Genomic DNA, 25000 nt, shown 5'->3' with positions numbered 1-25000 from the left:
TATATTCATACCCATCCATACTCATATATATACCCATACCCATCCATACTCATATATACCCATACCCATCCATACTCATATATACCCACACCCATCCATACTCATATATATACCCATACCCATCCATACTCATATATACCCACAACCATCCATACTCATATATACCCATACCCATCCATACTCATATATACCCACACCCGTCCATACTCATATATACCCACACCCATCCATACTCATGTATACCCACACCCATCCATACTCATATATATACCCATACCCATCCATACTCATATATACCCACACCCATCCATACTCATATATATACCCATACCCATCCATACTCATATATACCCATACCCATCCATACTCATATATACCCACACCCATCCATACTCTTATATACCCACACCCATCCATACTCATATATACCCACACCCATCCATACTCATATATACCCATATCCATCCATACTCATATATACCCACACCCATCCATACTCATGTATACCCATACCCATCCATACTCATATATACCCACACCCATCCATACTCATATCCATCCATACTGAAACATACCCATACTCATATATACCTATACTCATTCCTTACTCATATATACCCATACTTATCTATACCCATCAGTACATACTGATATATCATAGCTTTAATATAATTAGAGGAAATAACCCAGGCAAATATCTCTTATCCATAAATACACACACAGCAGAATAGGCAGTGCAGAGTGCCAGCACATGGGGAGTGTGTGAGAGCCGCAACACCTGTTCATGTTGTTTTACCTGATCCTCAGTGTGGGTGGGGAGGTTTCCTGTGTGTTTGCGTTTGTGCTTGTTTTCCTATATTTTCCGCACAGAAATGTACAGAGTTTGTGACAGAACAGAGGAAAGTCTGTGATGCTGTACAGAACCAGCACAGTGCGTGTTTTAGTGAAGCTAAAAAAAACCTGAGGTCAGGATTAGAACCTTGGCACTTCCATGTCTATAAAACATACTGGGACATGCTATAACCTGCAGATGCTGAAACACATGGAATATGCTGTTATGACATGTAGGTACTTTTAGCTATAGATATATATACGATCCAACGTCCTGAGACTGTATACGAACACAGGTGTGTATATATGTGTGTGTGTGTGTGTGTGTGTGTGTGTGTGTGTGTGTGTGTGTGTGTGGGCTTTAGGTGTGTCCTCTATCTCCTGCATGGCGTCTTTGTTGTGTGTTAATGTGCCAGACCCAGATATGAGCTCATCTTTCAGGTCCTTTTCACCTTCCCCCTGCTGTTCTCTTTCAGGTTCTCCTCAGCCAGGTGCACAGATTGCGGGCCTTGGACCTGCTGGGACGCTTTCTGGACCTGGGGCCGTGGGCAGTGAGCTTGGTAATGCCACACAAGATAAAGACATCATTTCAGTTGTGCGGCCGACTAGCGGTCATTTGGTCAAAAATTCTAATGGACACAGTTCAGTTCTCGCCAAATGAAGAATGAGCAGCTGTATGCAGATATTTGTGGTTGTGACATCACACCCATGGTGACATCGCTAAACTGTGTGCTTAACTGTCAGAAATCACTTAAGCAGGTTTACCACAGTTTGAGGAGAGCCTGGCACTGCTAGGCATGATCATGCTAATTGGTGTACATAAGCGCCCATTGCTTGTTAGCCACATCAGCATGGTAGCTCCAGTTAAGGAAGCAAACTAATTGGCTGCGTTCGAGGTAGGTAGGGAGGGTGTGCGGGTGGGGGGGGGGGGGGGCTGGTAAAGTTTTGTTTTTTTGTTTTTTTCAGAGCCGTCACTTTAAATCTCGAGCTAAATTAGAGCTTCTGAACGGATGCTTTCCTTGTTAATTGTTATTTATGTCAGTTTCATGCCTGTAGAGCGAGCCTGCTGTGGGTATAAATGGAGATAAATCTAGCAAAGCCTCCAGTGTGTGGCTCTAATGTGCCTTTTGGTCGCCGTTATCAACACGAGCATTTCCCCCAGGAGCTCTAATCCCAATATTAATATTAGCAAGCAAGAGAACGAGGGTAAGGTAGATGTGTAAGAAAACGAGGGGATGCCTGAACAGTGTGTAATTCTGCAGAACTCCGATTACATTTTGGTGACCAGTCAGAGCATAGATGAATAATGACCATTATTAAAAATATATAAACAAATAAATAAATAAAGCCCTGTTCCTGGGCCTCCATGTTGCCAGGACCATACGCTGTAGGCCCAAACGGTTCCGTAATGTTCCCGAGCCCCTATGTTCTCAGGCTTATGGTTTTTGTGGCCCTATTTTTCCAGGCCCCTGTGCTCTAGGCCCAAAATGTTGCTGGTCCCCTTTGTTCCCAGGCCCCTATGTTCCCAGGCCCCTATGTTCCCAGGCCCCTATGTTCCCAGGCTCCTATGTTCCCAGGCTCCTATTTTCCCATGGTTCTATGTTCCTGGTCCCCCGTATTCTTAGGAACCTATGGTCATTGTCCCGTGTCCCTAGGCCCTCTGCAGAGCTCAGATTAAATTTTGGTGACCGGTCAGAGCATAGATGAACAATGACCATTAATTAGATTAAATAAATAAATAAATAAAGCACGGGTTATCACACAGATCTGGGCTGATGAATACTCTTCAGGGCACATGCACAGTAAGGAACTCTGGACCAGATTTACCTGGTTGGTGCAGGTGCAACACACAGTGTGCTTTGATGGGATAATAATATGCGCATCTAAAATTAATGCTCAATTATCGTTCAGTTTAAGGTCACTCAGAGGGCCGTGAGCCGCACTCGGGGGGAGCAGGGTTTAAAACGTGTGGTGAGATTGTGGTTTTAATAAATGAGCTCAATCAGAACCTCCTGCAGGGACGTAATTCTGCTCCAGTTTAGACAACAGAATTTAGAGCACAGGGGTCTCTACAGTTCTAATTCAGCTCCCAGACCCCTATGTCCCCAGGGCCCCTATGTTCCTGGGCCTCTATGTTGCCAGGACCATACGCTGTAGGCCCAAACGGTTCCATAATGTTCCCGAGCCCCTATGGTTCAGGCTCATGTACTCTCAGGTTCTTAGTTTTTGTGGGCCTATGTTTCCAGGCCCCTGTGCTCTAGGCCCAAAATGTTGCTGGTCCCCTGTGTTTCCAAGTCCCTATGTTGTCATCATCGCTATGATTCTATATGTTCCTGGTCCCCCGTATTCTTAGGGACCTATGCTCATTGTCCCCTGTGTCCCTAGGGCCTTAGATTGTCTTAGATGCTTATCCTCCCAGGGCCCCTATGTCCTCTGGCCCCTATGTTCCCATCTTCTATGTTCTGGGTCCCCTATGATCCCAGTGTCCTCTACTCCCAGGATCCCAAATCCTATGAGACTGCAGGTACTCTCCCACAGTCACCGTCATAAGCGAACATGGTTGCTAACAGCAACACGTCAACGTCCCTCCAGTCTCGCAAAATATTAATAAAAGACATTCAGTTATTGAGCGGTCAGAGTGAAAATATCCCATCTGACATTAGACATTTCAGTAGATCTATTCTGATTAGCCACGGGTTCGTGAGTTAAGGTGCACACAGATAATCAATATTTATAGCCGTAAAGTGATCAGCGGGCATTGTAATTGGATTTGGTGCGTGTCCTTTCCCTCTGTGTCAGACACACTGCGAGACCTTTTAGATTTTCGTTTAATCAATAGTGCAGACATTTAGACATGTACAGATCCCCAAGAGTCCACCTTCACCTGATCCTTCAATGTCCTTCTGTATCCGACCCTCTCTTTTCTCTAGTCTGCTGTAAATATCACGCGGAGTGGAAGTGAGGCCTGAGTGTAAAATATTCAAAATACTTTAACACTCATTCACTGTATGTCCAAATGTTTGTGGACATCCTTTTTTATATGAATGCATTCATCTGTTTTAAGTTGCACCGCCAATAGAATAGGACTCTCTGGAGTAGATAGTAAACATCATGAACTTATTGGCACCATGCTGCCTAATGCCAGGGGTCCAACATACTGACCTTACTCCCTCCAAAATCTAGTAGAAAGTCTTCTTCCCTGGACGGTAGAGACAGTTACTCCAGCAAAAGCAGGATCGACTCTTTATTAAAACCTTTAATTTTGCAAGAAACGATGAACGAGTAGGTGTCCCAATACTTTTGTCCAAATAGTGTAAATATTGACAGTTATTATGTGGATTTCAAGATGATTAACTTGAAGCATTCTCTCTCTCTCTCTCTCTCTCTCTCTCTCTCTCTCGCTCTCTCTCAGGCTCTCTCTGTCGGGATATTTCCCTACGTGCTGAAGTTGCTGCAGAGTTCGGCGAGGGAGCTGCGTCCTCTCCTCGTCTTCATCTGGGCCAAAATCCTGGCGGTGGACAGTGTAAGTAGGCCAGTCGCTTTGCTCCATTCATTGCCACCATGGACTTCCAGAGTATGTAGACTTAGGGTCATGCGATCACGGCTGCTCCAGAGCGCCTCATTCTTATGGTCGATGCTGTTCTCAGCAATAGGGGGAACCCGTCTGGAGAAGAGCCGTGTGGAGGTGTAGTGCGGTAGCATCTGCTGCCCTGTTCTGTAGAAGCTCAGCTCATTTAGCAGTGCCTGTCTGGCCGCCGCCGATGCTCTCCTGCACGGCAAGTTTATAGCCCGTTTCTGTGAACTCGTTTAACTCTGTGTTTGTTTGGCCGCGTTCGGCTCCGTGAGGGTGTGAAATCCGGCTCGGCGGCTTTGTACCCGCAGCTTCAGAACCACTTTCATGCAGATGAAACATCTCTGGAATAACAAAAAAGTGGAGGAAAGCCAGTCTCTTCGAGAACCCTGCAGTGTGTGTGTGTGTGTGTGTGTGTGTGTGTGTGTGTGTGTGTGTGTGTGTGTGTGTGTGTGTGTGTGTGTGTGTATGTTCGTTTGTCATCCCTATGCGGCGGAGTTTTCTGCGCCAGGCTGAATAAACATTATTAGTGTCGTAAACAAGGCTTTTGTGTTCCGCCGACTTTGATGTGGCATAAAAAAAAAAAAAACCCGAACAAAAGCGCATACACACACGACACGCCAGCCGTCTGCGGATCGGGTTCTGTCAGCTTGACATAAATCCGTTACACAACTGAATCTGTCTGAGTGAAGCTCTGAGATTTACTCCGACGTCTAGACACACATCTGGCTTTCTGTGCTGCATCAGCGACTGTAAAGCTGGTCGTTTTCTGGGTTTAACAACAGTGTGGAGGTTTTAGCACATTCAGATCACACTCCACAGACCCAGGACTCAGACTTGCCTCCCAAAGACCCGAGACTGGACTCGGACACTGTTTGGACTTTATCTAGACTTATACCAAGAGATTTGAGACCCAGCATGGACTTACATCCCAGATACTCAAGGCTTGACTTGGACTTGCACCCCAAAGACTCGAAACCTGACTCAGACTCGACTCGACTCAGGTCTGCATCATAGAGACTCAACTTGGACCTGGACCTGGACCCAGACCCAAAGACTCAATGCTTGACCCGGCTTGACCCAGAGACTCAAGGCACGACTCAGGCCTGCACCATAGAGACTCAACTTGGACCTGAACCTGGACCCAGAGACTCCAGGCTTGACTTGGACTTGCCTCCCAAAGACTCGAGACTGGACTCGGACACTGTTTGGACTTTATGTAGACTTGTACCAAGAGATTTGAGATCCAGCATGGACTTACATCCCAGAGACTCAAACCTTGACTTGGACTTGCACCCCAAAGACTCGAGACCTGACCTGGACTTGACTCAACTGCCATAAAGACTCCACTTGGATTCGTACCAAAAGACTCGAGACTCAACTTGGACTCTGACCCAGAGACTAAACTTGAAGTTACCCCCAAAAGACTTGAGACTTGACTTGGACTCAACTCAGGTCTGCACCATAAGGACTTAACTTGGACTTGGATTCTCACTCCAGAGAATTGGGGCGAACCTGCACTGAGACCCAAGTTGGAATTGCATCTTGCGGCATCTCAGAGACCCATAGGCTTCAGACCAGACTCTCGCTCTCGCATAAAACTTTTGAACTCCGCCCCCAAAGTTGAACACATTTTTTATTAATGATATGATGGATTCTGTTTGATCTGAGTGGAAATATGACCTGAGGATATTAGCGGTCAGTGTTGATTTGAGGTTGCCTGTGATTGGTGAGTAATTAGCCTGCAGTTTAAAGGGTGTATCATTATTAGCCACTGGGGCGAGACTGTGAATTCGGCTAATCCATTTCTCTCCTCCTTCTTTCCTCTTTTTGGTCTGTTGTCTTCAGTCCTGTCAGGCTGATCTGGTGAAGGACAACGGCCACAAGTACTTCCTGTCCGTTCTGGCTGATCCGTACATGCCGGTGAGTGTTCAGCAGACGCTCCAGACTCGATTTTTAAATAAATTTAATTATAGAAAAACAAAATGTGTCCACTCACGAATCCGTTTTTGGACATGCTTAGTTGACTGAGATCACACTGGAGTCACACACTGCTCACACACTGCTCACACACTGCTCACACACTGCTCACACACATGAATCAAACAAGGGCAGTTAGTTTCAGAGTTTACTTCTTACTCGTGATTGTTTTTCTTTGTCCTTTTTTCTGCTGTGATTCATTGATGTCATCTGTTTTGGTGATTCATCGTGTGCTGCTATTCCTCCAGGCGGAGCATCGGACCATGGCCGTGTTCATCTTAGCCATTATCGTCAACAACTACAACACAGGACAGGTTTGTATGAGCAGCCGCTACAGACGGTGATGTAATCTCACACTGAGAGTGTCTACCTGTAATTAACTCTATATAACATTAGAATAAACCCAAATAAACATAAAGTCAGTGGTCAGGGAGAGTGTCTACCTGTAATTAACTCTATATAACATTAGAATAAACCCACATAAACATAAAGTCAGTGGTCAGGGGGAGTGTCTACCTGTAATTAACTCTATATAACATTAGAATAAACCCAAATAAACATAGGCAGTGATCAGTGAGAGTGTCTACCTGTAATTAACTCTATATAACATTAGAATAAACCCAAATAAACATAGTCAGTGGTCAGTGAGTGTCTACCTGTAATTAACTCTATATAACATTAGAATAAACCCAAATAAACATAGTCAGTGGTCAGTGAGAGTGTTTACCTGTAATTAACTCTATATAACATTAGAATAAACCCAGATAAACATAAAGTCAGTGGTCAGTGAGTGTCTACCTGTAATTAACTCTATATAACATTAGAATAAACCCAAATAAACATAAAGTCAGTGGTCAGTGAGAGTGTCTACCTGTAATTAACTCTATATAACATTAGTATAAGAGCCTGGCTCCATCTCCAGACTGTTCTGTGCTGACTTGGCCGTCACTGGAGAATTATCCTCTTTTCTGTGGTCACTGTTTTCTCTTTGCTTCAAGGACGATACAGCACTGGTCACAGGGCCCTGACCCACCCTCCTCCCACCCTCTGTCCCGTCACGCTTTCTGCCTGTCTTCTTGTCTCTTGTCTCTTCAAAGAGCCTCTCTGATTAGCCATGCCATGAAGGCCATGCCACTTCGCAGAAAACTCTCCGCCTCCTTCACTCGCGTTTCTGCTCGCTTTCCATTGGCAAGCTTTAAAAGCTGCCAGACGTTTCTTTAGTTTTTATTCCACGTCCACTCGCTGGAGGAGGTCAGCGCGCTGGAGGAGGTTACTGCTGGTGGGAAACTGGTTATTGTCTGAATATTTCAAATGTATTGGTTATTGTATTGAATATTTCAAATGTAATATTTTAATTCCAGTTATTCCACATATTTCTTTAAATATAGATATTAAAAGTCTATTTTTAGAGTCAAATTTGAGGAAATAAGACTGATAAATAATTGCATATTAATGCGAAGGTTCACCATAACAATGCAAAATCATACGATACAGAATTTTGATGCATTTTGATCGTAATATCGGCTCAGTCCTTCCTGTCACTGATCTCTGCGTTTCTCCCCTTATTTACGCTGCTGTTTAACGAGGTCTCGCTCTCTATTGTGTGTGTTTGTTCTGAATGAGGAAATGGTGCTACTTTGATTCACTCAGAGCTTTGCTGAGCTCCCCTCTTCTCTCTGTCCGCTGCAGGAGGCCTGTTTGCAGGGTAATCTGATAGCCATCTGCCTGGAGCAGCTCAGTGACCCACACCCGCTCCTCCGCCAGTGGGTGGCCATCTGCCTCGGACGGATCTGGCAGAACTTCGACTCGGCCCGCTGGTGCGGCGTCCGAGACAGCGCCCACGAAAAGCTCTACAGCCTCCTCTCTGACCCCATCCCAGAGGTACTGACCCGGGCCGGGGGAGCTGGAATCAGAGTAAAGGGATTTCAGTGCAGACGCAGATAGAGATGAGAGACGAGCTGAATATATAGATCAGTTACAAGAAGCAGGAAAACTGCAAATTAAATACGAAATAAAGTCTGTATGTGGACAAAAGTATTGGGACGCCTCATAATAATTGAATTCAGATCATTGGTTCAGTCTCATTCAGCCACAGGTGTGTAAAATCAAGCCCCTAGTCCTGCAGTCTGCCTTTCTTCCACACATCAGTGAAAGAACAGGAGGTTCTAAAGAGCTCCCTGAACTCCAGCGTGGTTCTGTATGTAATAGGAGACACCGCTGCACCAACAACTACAACGAGTCAGCTGGTGAAATTTCCTCCCTCCTAGATCTTCCTCCATCAGCTGTGAGTGGTGTTATTGTTGAACAGTGGAAGAGTTTAGGAGGAACAGCTCACAGAGAGCAGCTCAGACACAGAGTGTCTGTCAGACCACGTAAAGTTACAGAGCGGGGTCAGGGCCGAGTGCTGAGCTCAGAGCAGAATGTGAAGCAGAATGTGTCCAAATACTTTTGTCAGTATCGTGTCGTCATTGACACAGTATGTGTGTGTGGCGATGCTGTGTGACGCAGGTGCGCTGTGCAGCTGTGTTTGCTCTGGGGACTTTTGTGGGGAATTCAGCCGAGCGGACGGATCACTCCACCACCATCGACCACAACGTGGCCATGATGCTGGCCCAGCTCATCAACGACGGGAGCCCTGTGGTCAGGAAGGTGAGGAACATCTGCAACAGCTGCAGACTTGGACCTTCTGGCTTAATGCATTAGTAGTAAATATGCTTATGGCATCAGTAAGGTCATATAATGTCAAACCATGCCATGCCTGTGTGTTTACTTGCCTACAGGAGCTGGTTGTAGCTCTCAGTCACCTGGTGGTTCAGTATGAGAGTAATTTCTGCACTGTGGCTCTGCAATTCATGGAGGAGGAGAAGAACTATGCAGCACCTTCACCTGCCAACACTACAGGTACAGGTATTTTCTGACCCTGAGTCGCTTGAGGCCATCACTTGCCTATAACTCAGGCTCCTTCGGCTCCTTAGCCAGCAGATGCAAAAACAAACCGAGCAAATTGGGAGTATCGTCTTCATTATCTTTATTCCATTACTGTGTAGTGAGATTTACCCCCCCCCCCCCCCATTAATGACATCATAATCTCATTGTGAGTGGCCTGTATGGATTATCGCTCCCCTTCAGAGCCGGGTAATCTGACTCCAGTGAGAGAAAGCCCGGCCATCCCTCGGCTGCGGTCAGTGAACTCCTACACCAACATCCGGGCAGCCACCACCGCACGGAACCTCAACAAGAGCCTGCAGAACCTCAACCTCAACGAAGAGGGTGAGACGACCGCATTCACAGTCAGTCTGTTTACCCAGTCAGTCCCGCTTCACACTTTGGCTTTCACATCATCCAGTCGAGACTCGGTGTGTTCGCACTTGGACTTTTTTTTTCTATATATATATATATATATATATATATCTTTTTTTTTTTTTTTTATAAAGTAGCTCGGGGATCCACGTATTGATCGGAGTCTCTAAAGCTGGGCTTTTTCCATTCCAGTGCAGAACGTTCCAGGCATCTTAAGTTCCAGAGGAGGATAGCGTGGCAATTTGGGTAAATTTTGCAGTGGGAAGAAAAACATGGGTATAAATCGCAGTCGGGAGTCGCGAGGGGCGGAGACGGCATTGTGCAGTCACCCCAGGATCGGGACAGCAGGTCTCGGACACGTTGCGAAGGGGAAGTCCACCAAATTTTAAGTGTCTCTGCATAATTTAGTGTCGGAGGCATTCCAAATGGGTTTGGTGTGAAATGGAGAGAAATGTATTTTTACAGTGATGCTGAATGGAAGCAGGCGCCCGTCGCCATGACAACAACACAGATACAGCCACTATTTTATCTCCTATCTAAACCCACCAGTGAAGCTACACAAGTCTTCTGAGTTTTATATAAAATGATGAAGATGATGATAGTGGTAAAATAGTGGAGAATCTCAACTAATACAGTTTTCTTTAGGGACTACTTTTTGTTGCCGCACTACACCCTGCAGCATTGTAATGATATGCGATTTTTATTTAATTGATATTGTAATTATTACCGGAGTTTCTCAGTGATTTTAGTCCCGTCTGAATGCGCCATGCCCGTCATTTTTACGGACTCCGGGTCCCACCTCCCGTGCAGATTTCAGCATTTACCTTTTACCTTCTGTCAAATGAGCCATAGAAAACACCTCAGCGGTGCCCCGGATGGTCCAGCAGAGTAAGGCACTGGCACCGGAGGATCGCAGGTTCGAATCCCGGTCATACTGCTCACCAGCACCCGCCGAGGCCTCAAGAGAGAGAGCGCATTTGGCCTTGCTCTCTCCAGGGTGGGTGCTGGCCGCCACTGGCCATCTGCAGGCCGGTGCTCCTGCTTCGGGTGCCGGTTCGAAAAAAATTACCGCCCCCCCCCCCCTTCTGCGCGTGTGCTAATTCGCCCTCACTGGGGGATTATGTATGGGTTGGGTGGTAATTGGCAGCTTAAATTAGAGAGAAAAAGAGTGATCTGAATTAATTAATTAATTAATTAATTAATTATAAAAAATTATAACCTCGTTTTAATCAACACATGGTTAAGTATTGCCGGCAGATCCTGTGGCATGGGACCGATACCTCGGGTTGTTAGTGTTAGCCTAGCCTATAGCCTACATGTACATGTAGCCGCTAACTTACACACTAACGCTTCATTATTACTGTCATCATTAGACGTCTTCTTGGGGGTGATGGCAGTGTGTATTCCCCCCCATCTCATTTTACAGACTGTAGAATACATCACTCCACCTCCCCCCTGTAAATCGAATCCGGTCCGAGTAGGGTTTTAGACCCAAACTCTTCTCAGAACTCTGGTAGAACAGTGTCCGAGGCATCAGGCAGTGTGGAGGAACTTTCTGTGAGGAGCTTCTAGAGCTTCAGACATCTGCTTCTGCTCACCATCACTGTTCAACTCTGAAAACCACCAAACCCACCAAACCCCACTCTGAATGAGCTTGTTTACGTTACGCCTTAAACCGGATCCGAATAGTACGTTAACGTGACCATGAGGGGACAAAAGCACGACGATGCGAGACACTTTATTAGTGTATTTATAGCAGGAGTGTCAACTGAAGGCCGCTGGTCTGAATGGAGAGGGCGTGTTTTCATTCAGCGCTTTCTGGCTAATTGAATCTGAGGCCGTTCGTGGTGGCGAACAGCAGGAGCAGCTCCTCCACAGCAGTTCGGGGTTAAGTGCTCTGCTCAAGGGCACAACGTGCAGATTAGTTTTCACTGCAGGTCTTTTGGATCTTTTCATTTTTTAATAGCTCTGTTTGGTTCATTCTGTGAGCAGATTCTGTGTCTAATGAAGTTCATGTGGGTCAGGCCGTCTCAATCCACAGCCGGGAATATGAGCTGATCTGTCTGAAGCAAATTAGGGATGATTATTTAACCAGTATTTAACCTGATATTCATACATGGTGGTGTTTAAACTGACTAAGCTTAAATTTTAATATAAAATTTAAAATGCATTTCAATATTGACAAAAGTATTGGCACACCTTCAGGAGCTTTTATGCCATCCCATTCTAACCCCATAGGCATTATTAATATGGAGCCAGTCCCCCTTTAACAGCAGCTCTACCAGCAGCAGCAGCAGGTCTGGAGCTCTGCTGCAGTTACTGAGTCAGTTGGAGGCTTTTCTGCACTCTGCTCTGAGCTCAGCACTCGGCCCTGACCCCGCTCTGTAACTTTACGTGGTCTGACAGACACTCGGTGGCTGAGCTGCTCTCTGTGAGCTGTTCCTCCTAAACTCTTCCACTGTTCAATAATAACACCACTCACAGCTGATGGAGGAAGATCTAGGAGGGAGGAAATTTCACCAGCTGACTTGTTGTTGTTGGTGCAGCGGTGTCTCCTATTACATACAGAACCACGCTGGAGTTCAGTGAGCTCTTCAGAACCTCCCGTTCTTTCACTGATGTGGAAGAAAGGCAGACTGCAGGACCAGGGGCTGGATTTTATACACCTGTGGCTGAACGGGACTGAATTAAACACCTGAATTCAATGATTGAGAGATGTGTCCTAATACATACAGTCCTATTCAAATGAGGTGGTGACCTCAAGCACAGAGCAGAGATAGGGTTTAAAGCCCAGAACCTGATCATCTGTCTTTTTCACTTTGATTGGGCCGATACTAGGCTGTAATTGCTGACCCGGTGGACATGTGTCCTGTCCTGTGTGTTCTGAAATGAGTCCAGTGTATTAACACCATCTATCGCTGTTCACTCTGTAGTGATCTGCTGACGTAAACAGCCCGGCTGTAGTAGACGTTTGTCTGAAAGGTCACATGACTCATCTCTTCTTGTTTATTTATTATAATAAATTTTTTTTTTTTTTTTTTTTAGGTGGCCCTGTGACCTTTTCTCCGGGTAACCTGAGCGCCAGCAGCAGTGCCAGCAGTACCCTGGGCAGTCCTGATAATGACGAGTACATCCTGTCCTTTGAGACCATCGACAAGATGAGAAGAGTCAGCTCCTACTCCTCCCTCAACTCCCTCATAGGTCAGAATACACACACACACACACACACACACACACACACACATAACATATTATTAATGCATCACACCGTCTCATCACAGCCAAGCACACAGCTTTAAAACCACCAAACCAGACTAACTATTTAACACACCATATGGACAAAAGTATTGGGACACCTGCTCATTCACTGTTTCTCAAGGCTATTAAAAATAGTTTCTCTTGCTTTTGTTGGAGTAACTGTCTATACTGTCCAGGGAAGAAGACTTTCTACTAGAGTTTGGTGAAGCATTGCTGTGAGGATTTGATTGATTGCATTCAGCTACAAGAGTATTAGTGAGGTCAGGATGTTGGATGAACATCCCCAACTCTGTAACTCATCCCAAAAGTACTGGATGGAGCTCCACCATCCATCATTCCAGAGAACACAGCTCTTCCACTGCTCCACAGCTCCTTAATGTGGGGGGTCTTTCTACCCCTCCTCTAGCTCACGCCTGGCATTAGGCAGCATGGTGCCAATTGAAGGGGTGTCCACAAACATTTGGGCATATAGTGTACATGTGTTTTCAGTTTCACGCTAATGTTGATATACTGTATTATGTACGATGTACTATGATCTTAGCGATGCAGCCTTGTTTTGCCTTAAGGTCAACAACATGCTCCACGCATAACCATAATGATGGGTGTAGTGTAACCCAGGGAAACGGATGTAGCGTAACCGTGGACAACACAGTAGCTTTGCTATGGAAGTAGTCATCCAAAGGATACAGTCATGGGTGTAGGTAAGACCTTGGAAGTGTGGTGTTACTATGTTAATGGGGGTGGTGTTACCATGGATGTCAGTGTAGCGTAATGCTGGAAATAGGTGTAGTGTTACTCTTGACTTGGCTGTTTTGTAACCATGGTAATGGGTGTAGCTAACCATGGAAAAGAGTGTAGCGCTACAATGGAAATGGGTGTAGGATAACTGCGAAAAGGGGATGTAGAAAAAATCGCGGAAGTAAGTGTAGTGTTACCGTGGAAATGAATGTAGTGTAACCATGGAGATAAATGGGAGTTCCACCCCACTTATTGACATGCTGTTGGGGTGGGGGGGGGTCCTTATTATTGTAGTGTTATGAGCCTCTATAGGATTTGCAGTGAATCCTATATGAATAATAGCAACCCCCCCCCCGGGGTTGTCTGTGGATTTGAGGTGCTGTCAGCTTTCTGTTCATTTACAAAGTGCAGAACAGTGTGGAGCTGCTGTGGCGCTGAACCCAGTGTGTGTACAGTAATAGTAGAGCGTTTATGACCGTGTCTGTCAGGAGCAGTGAGGGCAGGGCTTCATGGCGGTGATCCCTTTGAGCCTCTTAGCTTCTCATCAGTGGTAGTTTTCCGCTTCTCCTTGCGGTGCATGAGCCAGCGTGCAGCTCTCCTCCGCTCAGCACTTTTCTCAGCTGAGAACGTTTTTTTCGGGGCTTCTCTGAGCTTCTGCTCTTCTCTTGAGAACTCTGCGTGTAAATTTCAACTGGTTTTTCTATATGGTTGCTATGGCGTTGCTAGATGGTTGCCTTGGCATCCTAGGTGGTTGCTACGGTGTGGCTTAGTGGTTGCTGTGGCGTAATTGTAGCACGCAGTTATGCTTTTTGATGGTTCTTATGGTATCACTATAGTGTTGCTGAGTGATTGCTATAGAGGGGAGTGATATGGTGTTGGGAAATTATGGTAATAAAGTCGCTATGGTGTCGCCAGGAAGTTGCTATGGCAATGTATTGTGGTTGCTAAGATAAGTTAATGCTTTATTAGTCCCACCGTGGGGAAATTCACAGAGTCACGGCAGCAAAGGAGACTTTCAGATGCAAAACATAGATAAATTACCAATAGATATATATATAATATAAATAATAGAAGTTAAAAAAATATATTATTTACAGATTATTTACAAATAATTGCAAATTGACCCTTAATTGCAGATTGCACATATCATTTATTATTATTTTTTAATTATTATTATTATTAATGTATTTTATTAACTATATAAGTTACTATATAATCTCATGCAGTTGCTGCATGATTATGGTCTTGCCATATTGCAAAGTGGTTACTATGGTGTTTCCTGATGGTTGCTATGAAATCCTAGTTGGCTGCTACCAGGCACTTCATATGTGGCTGCTATGGTGTTGCTTTGTGGTTGCCTTGATGTTTCTTTTGATGATTACTGTGCTGTCAGTTGCTTAGTAGCTACTAGGTGGGTGGTATATTGTTGCAAGGTGGACGGTGTGGTATCCCAGGTGGTGGCTATAGCATTTAAGGTGGATGCTAGTGTGTTGCCAGTGTGGATTTGCGTTTGTGTGTTTTCCTTTATCTAGAACCTTACAGGTAACCTTGTGTGAGGTGGTTCCTTCATGTCCTTCAGGCCATGACTTTGTAATAGATTTCTCACATTCCCCCAATATCTCTCTCTCTCTCTCTCTCTCTCTCTCTCTCTCTCTCTCTCTCTCTCTCTCTCTCTCTCTCTCTCTCTCTCTCTCTCTCTCTCTCTCTCTCTCTCTCTCTCTCTCTCACACACACACACACACACACACACACACACACACACACACACACACACACACACACACACACACACACACACACACACACCTTTTCTCACATCTAATTTCTTTTATCCCTGTATCCCCCTTCCTCCTCCTCCTGTGTGGAATTTGAAGACTCTGTTGTTCCCCACCTTCTTCTAACCTCCTTTGAACTAATCATTCTCTCTTTTCGCCCTCACTTCCCTTCGCCGCCCCCCTCCCCCCACCCCCTCCCTCGCTCTCCTACTCTCTATCTGGTGCGTTCTTATATAACCCCTCCATAAGGGAGGATGTATCCTGCATATAGAGCACTGAAAAGAGAGTGTGTGTGTGTGTGTGTGTGTGTATAGGAGGGGTAGATGTCGGAGAGCTGACAGAGCGAGCAGGTAACACTGGGCCTCAGAGTCCACAGGAACATCCACAGGGAGCCCACAGGAACATCCTGTACACTCAAAGCAGTGCATTATGGGTCACTGAGTGATTACTGGTGCAGTTACGGTTCAGGCAGCGTTAAGAGAAGACCTGACGAACCCAAACAACCCGAGGTTAACCCGTAGCGGCGTGGAAACTGTGAGCAGATCCTCAGATAAGGATGGACATACACTGATCAGCCATAACATTAAAACCACTGATGGGTGACATGAAGAACGTATGTAGCACTGTAATGTTCTAGACAGTGACTGGGTCGGAATATCTCCAAAACATCAGACAGTACCAACCAAAAGTGCTCCAAGGAAGGACAACCAAGGCTCATTGGTCCCACATCGCAACTTGCTGCTACAGCTACACACAATATTCGGCAGGTGTTTTTAATGTTATGGCTGATCCCTACACCTGTTTCCAAGGTTACGCTACATTAATGACATCGTTCTCTGTGGTTACGCTATACAGATTCCCATAGTAATGCCATACCCGTTTCCATGGTTTCACTACACCTATTGCTATAGTAATGCTATTCCTATAGGGCGCACAATTAGGACCTACCCAGTATTAGGCCGGTGGTTTTAATGTTATGGCTGGTCTGTGTATGGGCAGAAGCCGATGTGTTTACGTTAATATATGGACTGCACATGTAATTATCTACTATAATAAGTATGTAATTCTCAGTAATTATTTCATTGTATTTACTGTGGCGATGTCTCCAGTACGGTTCGTGTTGGAGAAAGAAAACCCAGCCCGGCGGTTCTGTTCTGGTTCTGTGATTTGTGTGTGTATAATCATTATGTGAGGGAAGTTGGTAAACACTCTCAGCATAAATCTAATCACTGCCGTATCGTCCCACAGCACATCACACCGAGCTAATACCCGCAATAATGTATTCCCTGCAGTGTGTTATTGCTTTACTCTGAATGTGCTGTGTGTGTAAAAGGCTTTTTTCCCATCCTGTGATATAACTGTAAAACTCCCGGCTCATCAGAACGCAGTACTCTCACCATCTCCCACACTGGACCCCTCCAGTACCGACATATTCACCCTAATGAGAGACTGTAGCTCCGCCTCCTCAGTGTATATCACAATACCTACATTTAGAGCTTTATAATATTCACCCTAATGAGAGACTGTAGCTCCGCCTCCTCAGTGTATATCACAATACCTACATTTAGAGCGTTATTAATATTCACCCTAATGAGAGACTGTAGCTCCTCCTCCTCAGTGTATATCACAATACCTACATTTAGAGCGTTATTAATATTCACCCTAATGAGAGACTGTAGCTCCTCCTCCTCAGTGTATATCACAATACCTACATTTAGAGCGTTATTAATATTCACCCTAATGAGAGACTGTAGCTCCTCCTCCTCAGTGTATATCACAATACCTACATTTAGAGCTTATTAATATTCACCCTAATGAGAAACTGTAGCTCCGCCTCCTCAGTGTATATCACAATACCTACTTTTAGAGCGTTATTAATATTCACCCTAATGAGAGACTGTAGCTCCGCCTCCTCAGTGTATATCACAATACCTACATTTAGGTGGAGTATTGATGTTCTCTGAGCTACAGGTTCTCCTCCAGTTGAATATTAATAATATTAGTGTGTGAGCTAGAGTCAAGTTTTGTGTGTGTGTGTGTGTGTGTGTGTGTGTGTGTGTGTGTGTGTGTGTGTGTGTGTGTGTTAAAGGGGTTTTCCCCGGAGTGTGAGTTGAAGAAGCTCTTGCTGGGGTGAGCATGAGGCAGACACTCGGTGAATCTTAATAGCTAAGGAAGACACACACACACACACACACACACACACGGTAACACACTCTAACATGGCCTAGCAAACCTGTACAGGTACCACAGAAGAACTACTTTCAGTTCCCTAAAGAACCGCGTTTGTGTGCATGAAGAACCTTTACATCAGTAGAAGGTTCTTTAAGCTTTTTAAAGGTTCTTCGCACTCACCACACATCTCTACTACAACTGTGGTTCCTCGTGGTTTTTGTGTGTAATATGCAAATGAGTCATCTGACCAATCACAGTGTTGCTGTGAGCATCCCTATTTGCATTGCATTTATTGCCTATTGTACTTATTGTCTTGTGTTTGGTCTCTTGTCCCACTAGTGTCCCACATCCCACTACAGTCTCACTTTCCACTACTGTCCCATGTCCCACTACAGTCTCACTTTCCACTACTATCCCACATCTTACTACTGTCCCATGTCCCACTACAGTCTCACTTTCCACTACTATCCCACATCTTACTACTGTCCCATGTCCCACTACAGTCTCACTTTCCACTACTATCCCACATCTTACTACTGTCCCATGTCCCACTACAGTCTCACTTTCCACTACTATCCCACATCTTACTACTGTCCCACGCCCCACTACAGTCCCACGCCCCACTACTGTCCCACGCCCCACTACTGTCCCACATCCCACTACTGTCCCTCATCCCACTACTGTCCCACGTCCCACTACTGCTCCATCCATTACTACATTACGGAATCTTACAGAGCCTTGGTGTTTGGCTGTACTGGACAACCCTGTATTACAATTAGGACAATACAGTTGAACAGAATTGGAATACTATTGTGCAAAGTGTGTGTGTGTGTGTGTGTGTGTGTGTTTATCTGTCTGTTAACACTGATAACGTTCCACACATCATAAAGGGTAAAGTGCACTTACTGGCAGAAATGGGGGTTAAAACACGGCAGATTGATAAGGTCACGTTATATGGAGGGAACCCCCCGAGAGAGTGCAGATAAATGCCACTCCGCTCCCAAACCGCTCGTATCCTCTATATACACCACCTAAATGCCACCATCTGATCGGCACTAGATGCTCAGGCTCAGACAATCAGTCCTGTTTTGTCAGCCGGTAGCTCAGAAGCGCCTATATCGCTCCATCTCTGCCTCCATGTGGGGAACTTTACCATGGCTGTAAATACAAATCATGCTCAGAGCGCCCCCTCGTGGACAGCTGTACACATGCATTTCTGGACAAGCCAAGAGCTCCAGAAGCAGCATCTAATATGACTAATATGACTCTGATGCCCTGCCCAAGCCGTGCCACTTCGCCATCAGCAGCCAGAGTCCGAGAGAGTGCAATCGGCCGTGCTCTCTCCCTGGGTGGGTAGATGGCGCTCTCTCTCTCCCCTCATCACTCTTATGCGATGTTGGACGACACAGGCGTCTGTTAGCTGGTGTGGTGGAGCTGGGGACTCCACCACATGCTTTCCTGTGGGTGTGTCAGCTGCCTGGCGTAAAGAGGCGGTGGCTGGCTTCGGGTGTATCGGAGGAGACGTGTGATAGGTCCTGATGCTCCTGATGTCGGAGGCATTGCCTAGTGGTGGGAGGAGCTACTAACGGATGGGTTAATTGGCAGTGCTAAAGTGAACTCAAGTTATGCAGCGTTATGCAGTTCTGGACAGAGGTCACTAAGCACTCAGTCGTAAAGGACAACTGATGCCCTTCATTAACGTTATTTTCTCTTTCTTTATTTTCAGGCGTGTCCTTTAACAGTGTCTACACTCAGATATGGAGGGTGTTGCTTCACCTGGCTGCTGACCCGTTTCCCGAAGTTTCTGACCTGGCCATGAAGGTCCTGAACAGCATCGCCTACAAGGTACACCATCACGCTTCCCTCCTGTCTGCTTAGCACCATTTCTGTAACCATTGTAACCATCACTTGTTGGATAGTCGTCCGTCCGTTTAAAGACTGCGCTGATCTTTTCGGAAGGTGGGAGGAGCTTCAAGCTTTTTAGGGCGGGGACTTGAGTGCGGACTGGTTGACCGCTCACTAATGCAGAAGGAGGCCTGACTGTTAGAGCTGGGAAGCTGAATATGGTGACTGTGTTTATTAGATACTGGCGCTTTGGGGACTGTATACGGTACATTCGCTCGTCCTCTCCCGCTCTCTCTCTCTTTTAGGTCTTTAAGGGGGTCCCGCTGCTCGGTTAATGAATGGTCCCCGACAGTGTCAGTGTCGGTCCCACACACTCAATTCATTTTAGAGCTCTGAAGCTCTGCACTGCGGACGCCTTCTCACTTTTAAACCCCAGTTTAGCAGCTCAGGGTTACTAGCTCTCTCCCTCACTCTCTCCTCCCTCTTTCACCCCCCTCCCCACTCTCTGTTTACTCTCTCTTACTCTCTCTCCTCCCTCTCTTACTACTTTCTCTTTACTCTCTCACACTCTCTCTCTCTTTCCTATTTTCTTCTCTCTCTCTCTGTTTATTCTCTCTCTCTCTCTCTCTCTCTCACTCTCCTCTCTTTACTATCTCTCTTTCTCTCCCAATTTCTCTCTCCTCCCCCCCCCTTCTCTCTGTCTCATGTTAATTCATCGTTAATCTTGATCTCTCTCTTTCTGCTTCTGTCTGTTTTTAATGAAGCGCAGAGTCATAAACACTGATAATTAATGTTTCTCTTAGACACACACACACTCTAACACACACACACACACACACACACACAAAAGTTAACAGCTACAGAATTAAAGAAGTAACTCTACGTCGCTCACACACAGGCTGGGGTATTAGCATAAAAATCACATTAAACTGCGACTCCAGCTGTGTGTGTGTGTGTGTGTGTGTGTGTGTGTGTGTGTGTGTGTGTGTGTGTGTGTGTGTGGTAAAGTGGATTTAGATTTCAATGTGAGACATTAGTTTGTCTCCAGCTCGTCTGATTCACTGCAGTGTCCAGGTGCCTTTCTCTTCCCACAAGAGAAGGATGGGAGAGATGCAGTAATACACAAATCAGTGGTCCTCACTAATATAGTAATACAACATGTGTGTGTATGTGTCTCTCTCTGTACACCTAGGCAACAATGAATGCTCGGCCACAGAAGATTCTGGACTCTGGCTCTCTAACACAGTCGGCGCCAGCCAGTCCAACCAGCAAAGGAACACTCATACACCAAGCAGGGTAAACACACACACACACACACACACACTCAAACAAACACCGGTCAAACACTACCCGTGCTTCTAATAAAGTGGCCAGTGAGTGAAAGCACAAGGTAGGGGTTTCCAATAAAGTGGCCAGTAAAAGGAAGCACAAGGTAGGGGTTTACAATAAAGTGGCCAGTGAGTGGAAGCACAAGGTAGGGGTTTCTAATAAAGTGGCCAGTGAGTGGAAGCACAAGGTAGGGGTTTCTAATAAAGTGGCCAGTGAGTGGAAGCACAAGGTAGGGGTTTCTAATAAAGTGGCCAGTAAAAGGAAGCACAAGGTAGGGGTTTACAATAAAGCGGCCAGTGAGTGGAGGCCCAAGGTAGGGGTTTCTAATAAAGTGGCCAGTAAAAGGAAGCACAAGGTAGGGGTTTACAATAAAGCGGCCAGTGAGTGGAAGCACAAGGTAGGGGTTTCTAATAAAGTGGCCAGTAAAAGGAAGCACAAGGTAGGGGTTTCCAATAAAGTGGCCAGTGAATGCAAACATATAAGATAAGGGGTTTCTAATGAAGTGGTCAGTGAGTGGAAGCACAAAGTAGGGGTTTCTAATAAAGTGGCCAGTGAGTGGAAGCACAAAGTAGGGGTTTCTAATAAAGTGGCCAGTGAGTGGAAGCACAAGGTAGGGGTTTCTAATAAAGTGGCCAGTGAGTGGAAGCACAAGGTAGGGGTTTCTAATAAAGTGGCCAGTGAGTGGAAGCACAAGGTAGGGGTTTCTAATAAAGTGGCCAGTGAGTGGAAGGACATGGTAGGGGTTTCTAATAAAGTGGCCAGTGAGTGGAAGCATGGCTGTGTGTTGCAGCTGGCTTTCAGAGATATATATATATATATATATATATATTTATATTTACAGTGCAGCCCTACTTTCTAACCCACTGCCTTGCTTTGCATGCTCCTGCTTTGCGTGTGGTGTGTTAACATGCATGTGTGTATATGTTTTTGTGTGTGTGTGTGTGTGTGTGTGTGTGTGTGTGTGTGTGTGTGTGTGTGTCATAGCACTTCGCATGGAGCCAACCGCTCTCTGTCTCGTTGCAGTGGGTCACCACCTATTCCAGGCGTGTCTAGCTCCAGCCTGACCAATGATGTGCCAAAGCCGCCCACCCGTGATGCGCCACCCACCCGGCCTCCCTACACGCCCACTCTGGGCACTCAGGCCCCTCCCCATTCACACCAGTTCCAGCGAACACGCAAAATGTTCGACAAGGGACCTGACCAGGTATGACCGTAGTGGAAGGTCTTCTGGAAGCGTGTGGAGATGTTCAGTAATCTCTAACGGCAGGTAGCTTAGAGGTTACTTAAGGCTTGAATGTGTGTGTGTGTGTGTGTGTGTGTGTGTGTGTGTGTGTGTGTGTGTGTGTGTGTGTGTGTGTGTGTATTAGATGGCGGAGGATGGCGAGGAAGCCCCTGGACACAGGAATTTCATCAGCGTGGCCCTGCAGACCGGACTGTGTGACTGGAGTGCCAAATACTTCGCCCAGCCTGTGATGAAGGTTAGAGTTCTGGTCTGATGGCATCAGCATCCTGCTGTTGAGTTGGTCCAGCTGTAGCGGGGGTGTCAGACATACCACCTGTGGGCAAACAGTCAAACTCTGGCAGAACAAATCAAAATCTCAGATTTAACTAGGAGGCGGGGCATCAAACTGTCTAACTCTGACAGAACCAATCAAATCTTGTGTTTAACTAGGAGGCAGGACAACAAATGGTCAAGCCTTTCCAGAACTAGATGGTGGGACACCAGACATTCATTGACCAATGGTAGAGTCAACAAGTATCCGTTTTAGCTTGAGCCGGACAGCAGGCAGTCACACTGGCAGAACCAATCAAAATCTCAGTTTTCACTGGGGGGCGGGGCAACAGGCAGTCAGACTCAGTGAGGGAGCTTTTAGAGGTTTAGATGTGTGGTTCTGTTCAGCAGCACTGTGGACAGGGTTGGTTTCTCCAGAACTTTGTGTGTAAATCAGAGCAGTTCACCTTTAAGCTGAAGCAGAGCCAGCGGGGGATTTACTCTCCTGCAGCCCAGTGGTTTATTAATGTCCCATAATAATCCACGGTTTTAGAGGAAAGGGAATAAAATATAGAATATATTTATTATTTAATATCATTACAATCTCTCAGTTCTCTCAGTTTCCCAACACTGGGATCGCCGCCTTTGAAGCATCATTACTTCAAAGTTATGTCAATCATCACCAATATTATACAATACACTATGTGGACAAAAGTATTGGGACACCTCTTTGTTTCTTCTGAAATCATGGGCGGTAAAAAGAGTCGATCCTGCTTTTGTTGGAGTAACTGTCTCTACTGTCCAGAGAAGAAGACTTTCTGCTAGATTTTGGTAAATAGAGCATTGCTGTGAGAATTTGATTGCATTCAAGAACAAGAGCATTTGTGATTAAGTCATCCTCCCGCCGTATCCTACCCAAAAGTACTGGATGGAGCTCCACCACCATCATTCCAGAGAACACAGTTCCTCCACTGCTCCACAGCTCCTCAATGCTGGGGGGCTTTATACCCCTCTAGCCCACGCCTGGCATTAGGCAGCATGGTGCCAGTAGGGTTATGGTATTGATCTGCTCTAGAGAGTCCTGTTGTCAGCAATGGGTGCAGCTTAAGGTAGCTGAATGCATTTATTAGAAGGGGGGTCCAATCTGCTGGTAGGGACTAATGATTAGACCTGGATCGCTGAATCACTGGCTGCTTCAATACAACCTCGAAGTGTTTATTGTTTGTTGTTGTTTTTCCTAAATATATTATTTTCACAATACACACCGACACACACCACCTCCTACATCAGAAGAGACCGCCAGCCTCTTCAGTCTGCATCTGTGTGTCTTTGCAGATGCTCTGGAGAGATCTGGGTGTGTTTTATGGTTATCTTAAGATGGGAAAACTGAAAGAGAGAGCGTGTGTGCGTGTGTGTGCGTGTGTGTGCGTGTGTGTGCGTGTGTGTGTGCGTGTGTGTGTGCGTGTGTGTGTGTCGGTTCCTCTCTAAGAGTGGGGCGATTACTACAGGAACAAAGCTAGCAGAGCCGGCTGTAGATCCTGTATAATTGGGAGCCAGCGCTACGGTTTCATTAATAATGTAGACAGAGAGAGAGTGAGGGAGAGAGAGGTAATAAAAGAAAAGGGAGAGAGAGAATAAAGAAGGCTGGAGACGAGGGGGGGGGCGAGAGAGAGAGGACGTGAATAAAGAAAGCGTGAGATCGAGAGAAAAGAGCTTGTCTTTTTCATTATCCCTGAAACTCTCACCACTCTCCCTCCCTCTCGCGCACTCTCTCACTCCCTCCCTCTCGCGCACTCTCTCTCTCTCTCTCTCTCTCTCTCTCTCTCTCTCTCTCTCTCTCTCTCTCTCGCGCACTCTCTCTCTCCTCCCTCTCGCGCACTCTCTCTCTCTCTCTCTCTCTCTCGCGCACTCTCTCTCTCTCTCTCTCGCGCGCACTCTCTCTCTCTCTCTCTCTTTCTCGCGCGGTGTAAAATATTGAGTGCTCTCTGCTGTGGGGAAAGCCGTATCTCTCTGTTCCAACATTAACAGGCTTTGGATTCGGCACCTCCGGGCTACGAAACACCTGCCAGTGTCCAGCTCTGCGGAGCTCTGAGTGAGTTTATACGAATACATAACGGCGCCGTCAGAAACCCCAACCCTGCTTTTCTTTCCTTTTTTTTTTTTTTTACGTTTTTTTCATTTGAGAGCGGTGACGCTGAGTGGACCAATAGAAATCTGTTACCATCAGTTTTATGGACCCTGCCACCATGGCCCCGGGGGTCCAAGTTCAATTCCCGAGCCATGCCATTCCGCTTTGCCATCAGCAGCCAGAGTCCGAGAGAGCGCAACCGGTTGTGCTCTCTCCGTGAGCTCCTAAACCCTTACCCTCCTAGTGTCCGGTGCATTGCTAGTCCTAGATTTAGATTAATGCTCTTTGCAATTGAGCTGTGGAGCAGTGGAAGAACTGTGTTCTCTGGAATGATGGTGGAGGAGCTCCATCCAGTACAGTGGTGGCTCAGCGGTTAGAGCACTGGGTTATCGATAACAGGGTTGTGGGTTCGATTCCCGGGCTTGCAAGCTGCCACTGTTGGGCCCTTGAGCAAGGCCCTTTACCCTCTCTGCTCCCCGGGCGCTGGAGTTGGCTGCCCACCGCCCCTAGCTCACTAGTGTGTGTGTGTGTGTGTTCACTACCACAGATGGGTTAAATGCGGAGGACACATTTCGCTGTAA

The 25000-nt window shown here is 46.2% G+C and overlaps 1 protein-coding gene across 1 annotated transcript in view; it reads left to right on the top strand.

Moving 5' to 3' along the window:
* The window catches only part of rptor (regulatory associated protein of MTOR, complex 1), a 128341-nt gene that overhangs the window by 80729 nt on the left and 22612 nt on the right, over positions 1–25000 (top strand). Inside the window, 13 exon segments of the mRNA XM_072682857.1 lie at positions 1308–1391; positions 4244–4354; positions 6251–6325; positions 6631–6696; positions 8072–8263; positions 8891–9031; positions 9163–9283; positions 9512–9652; positions 12728–12883; positions 19352–19470; positions 20663–20766; positions 21823–22003; positions 22167–22277. Of these exon segments, the coding sequence (XP_072538958.1) occupies positions 1308–1391; positions 4244–4354; positions 6251–6325; positions 6631–6696; positions 8072–8263; positions 8891–9031; positions 9163–9283; positions 9512–9652; positions 12728–12883; positions 19352–19470; positions 20663–20766; positions 21823–22003; positions 22167–22277 (1602 nt within the window).

This window comes from Salminus brasiliensis, chromosome 7 (genome assembly GCF_030463535.1).
Source record: "Salminus brasiliensis chromosome 7, fSalBra1.hap2, whole genome shotgun sequence".
Taxonomy (NCBI): Eukaryota; Metazoa; Chordata; class Actinopteri; order Characiformes; family Bryconidae; genus Salminus; species Salminus brasiliensis.
This window is presented reverse-complemented; position numbering and strand designations above follow the sequence as displayed.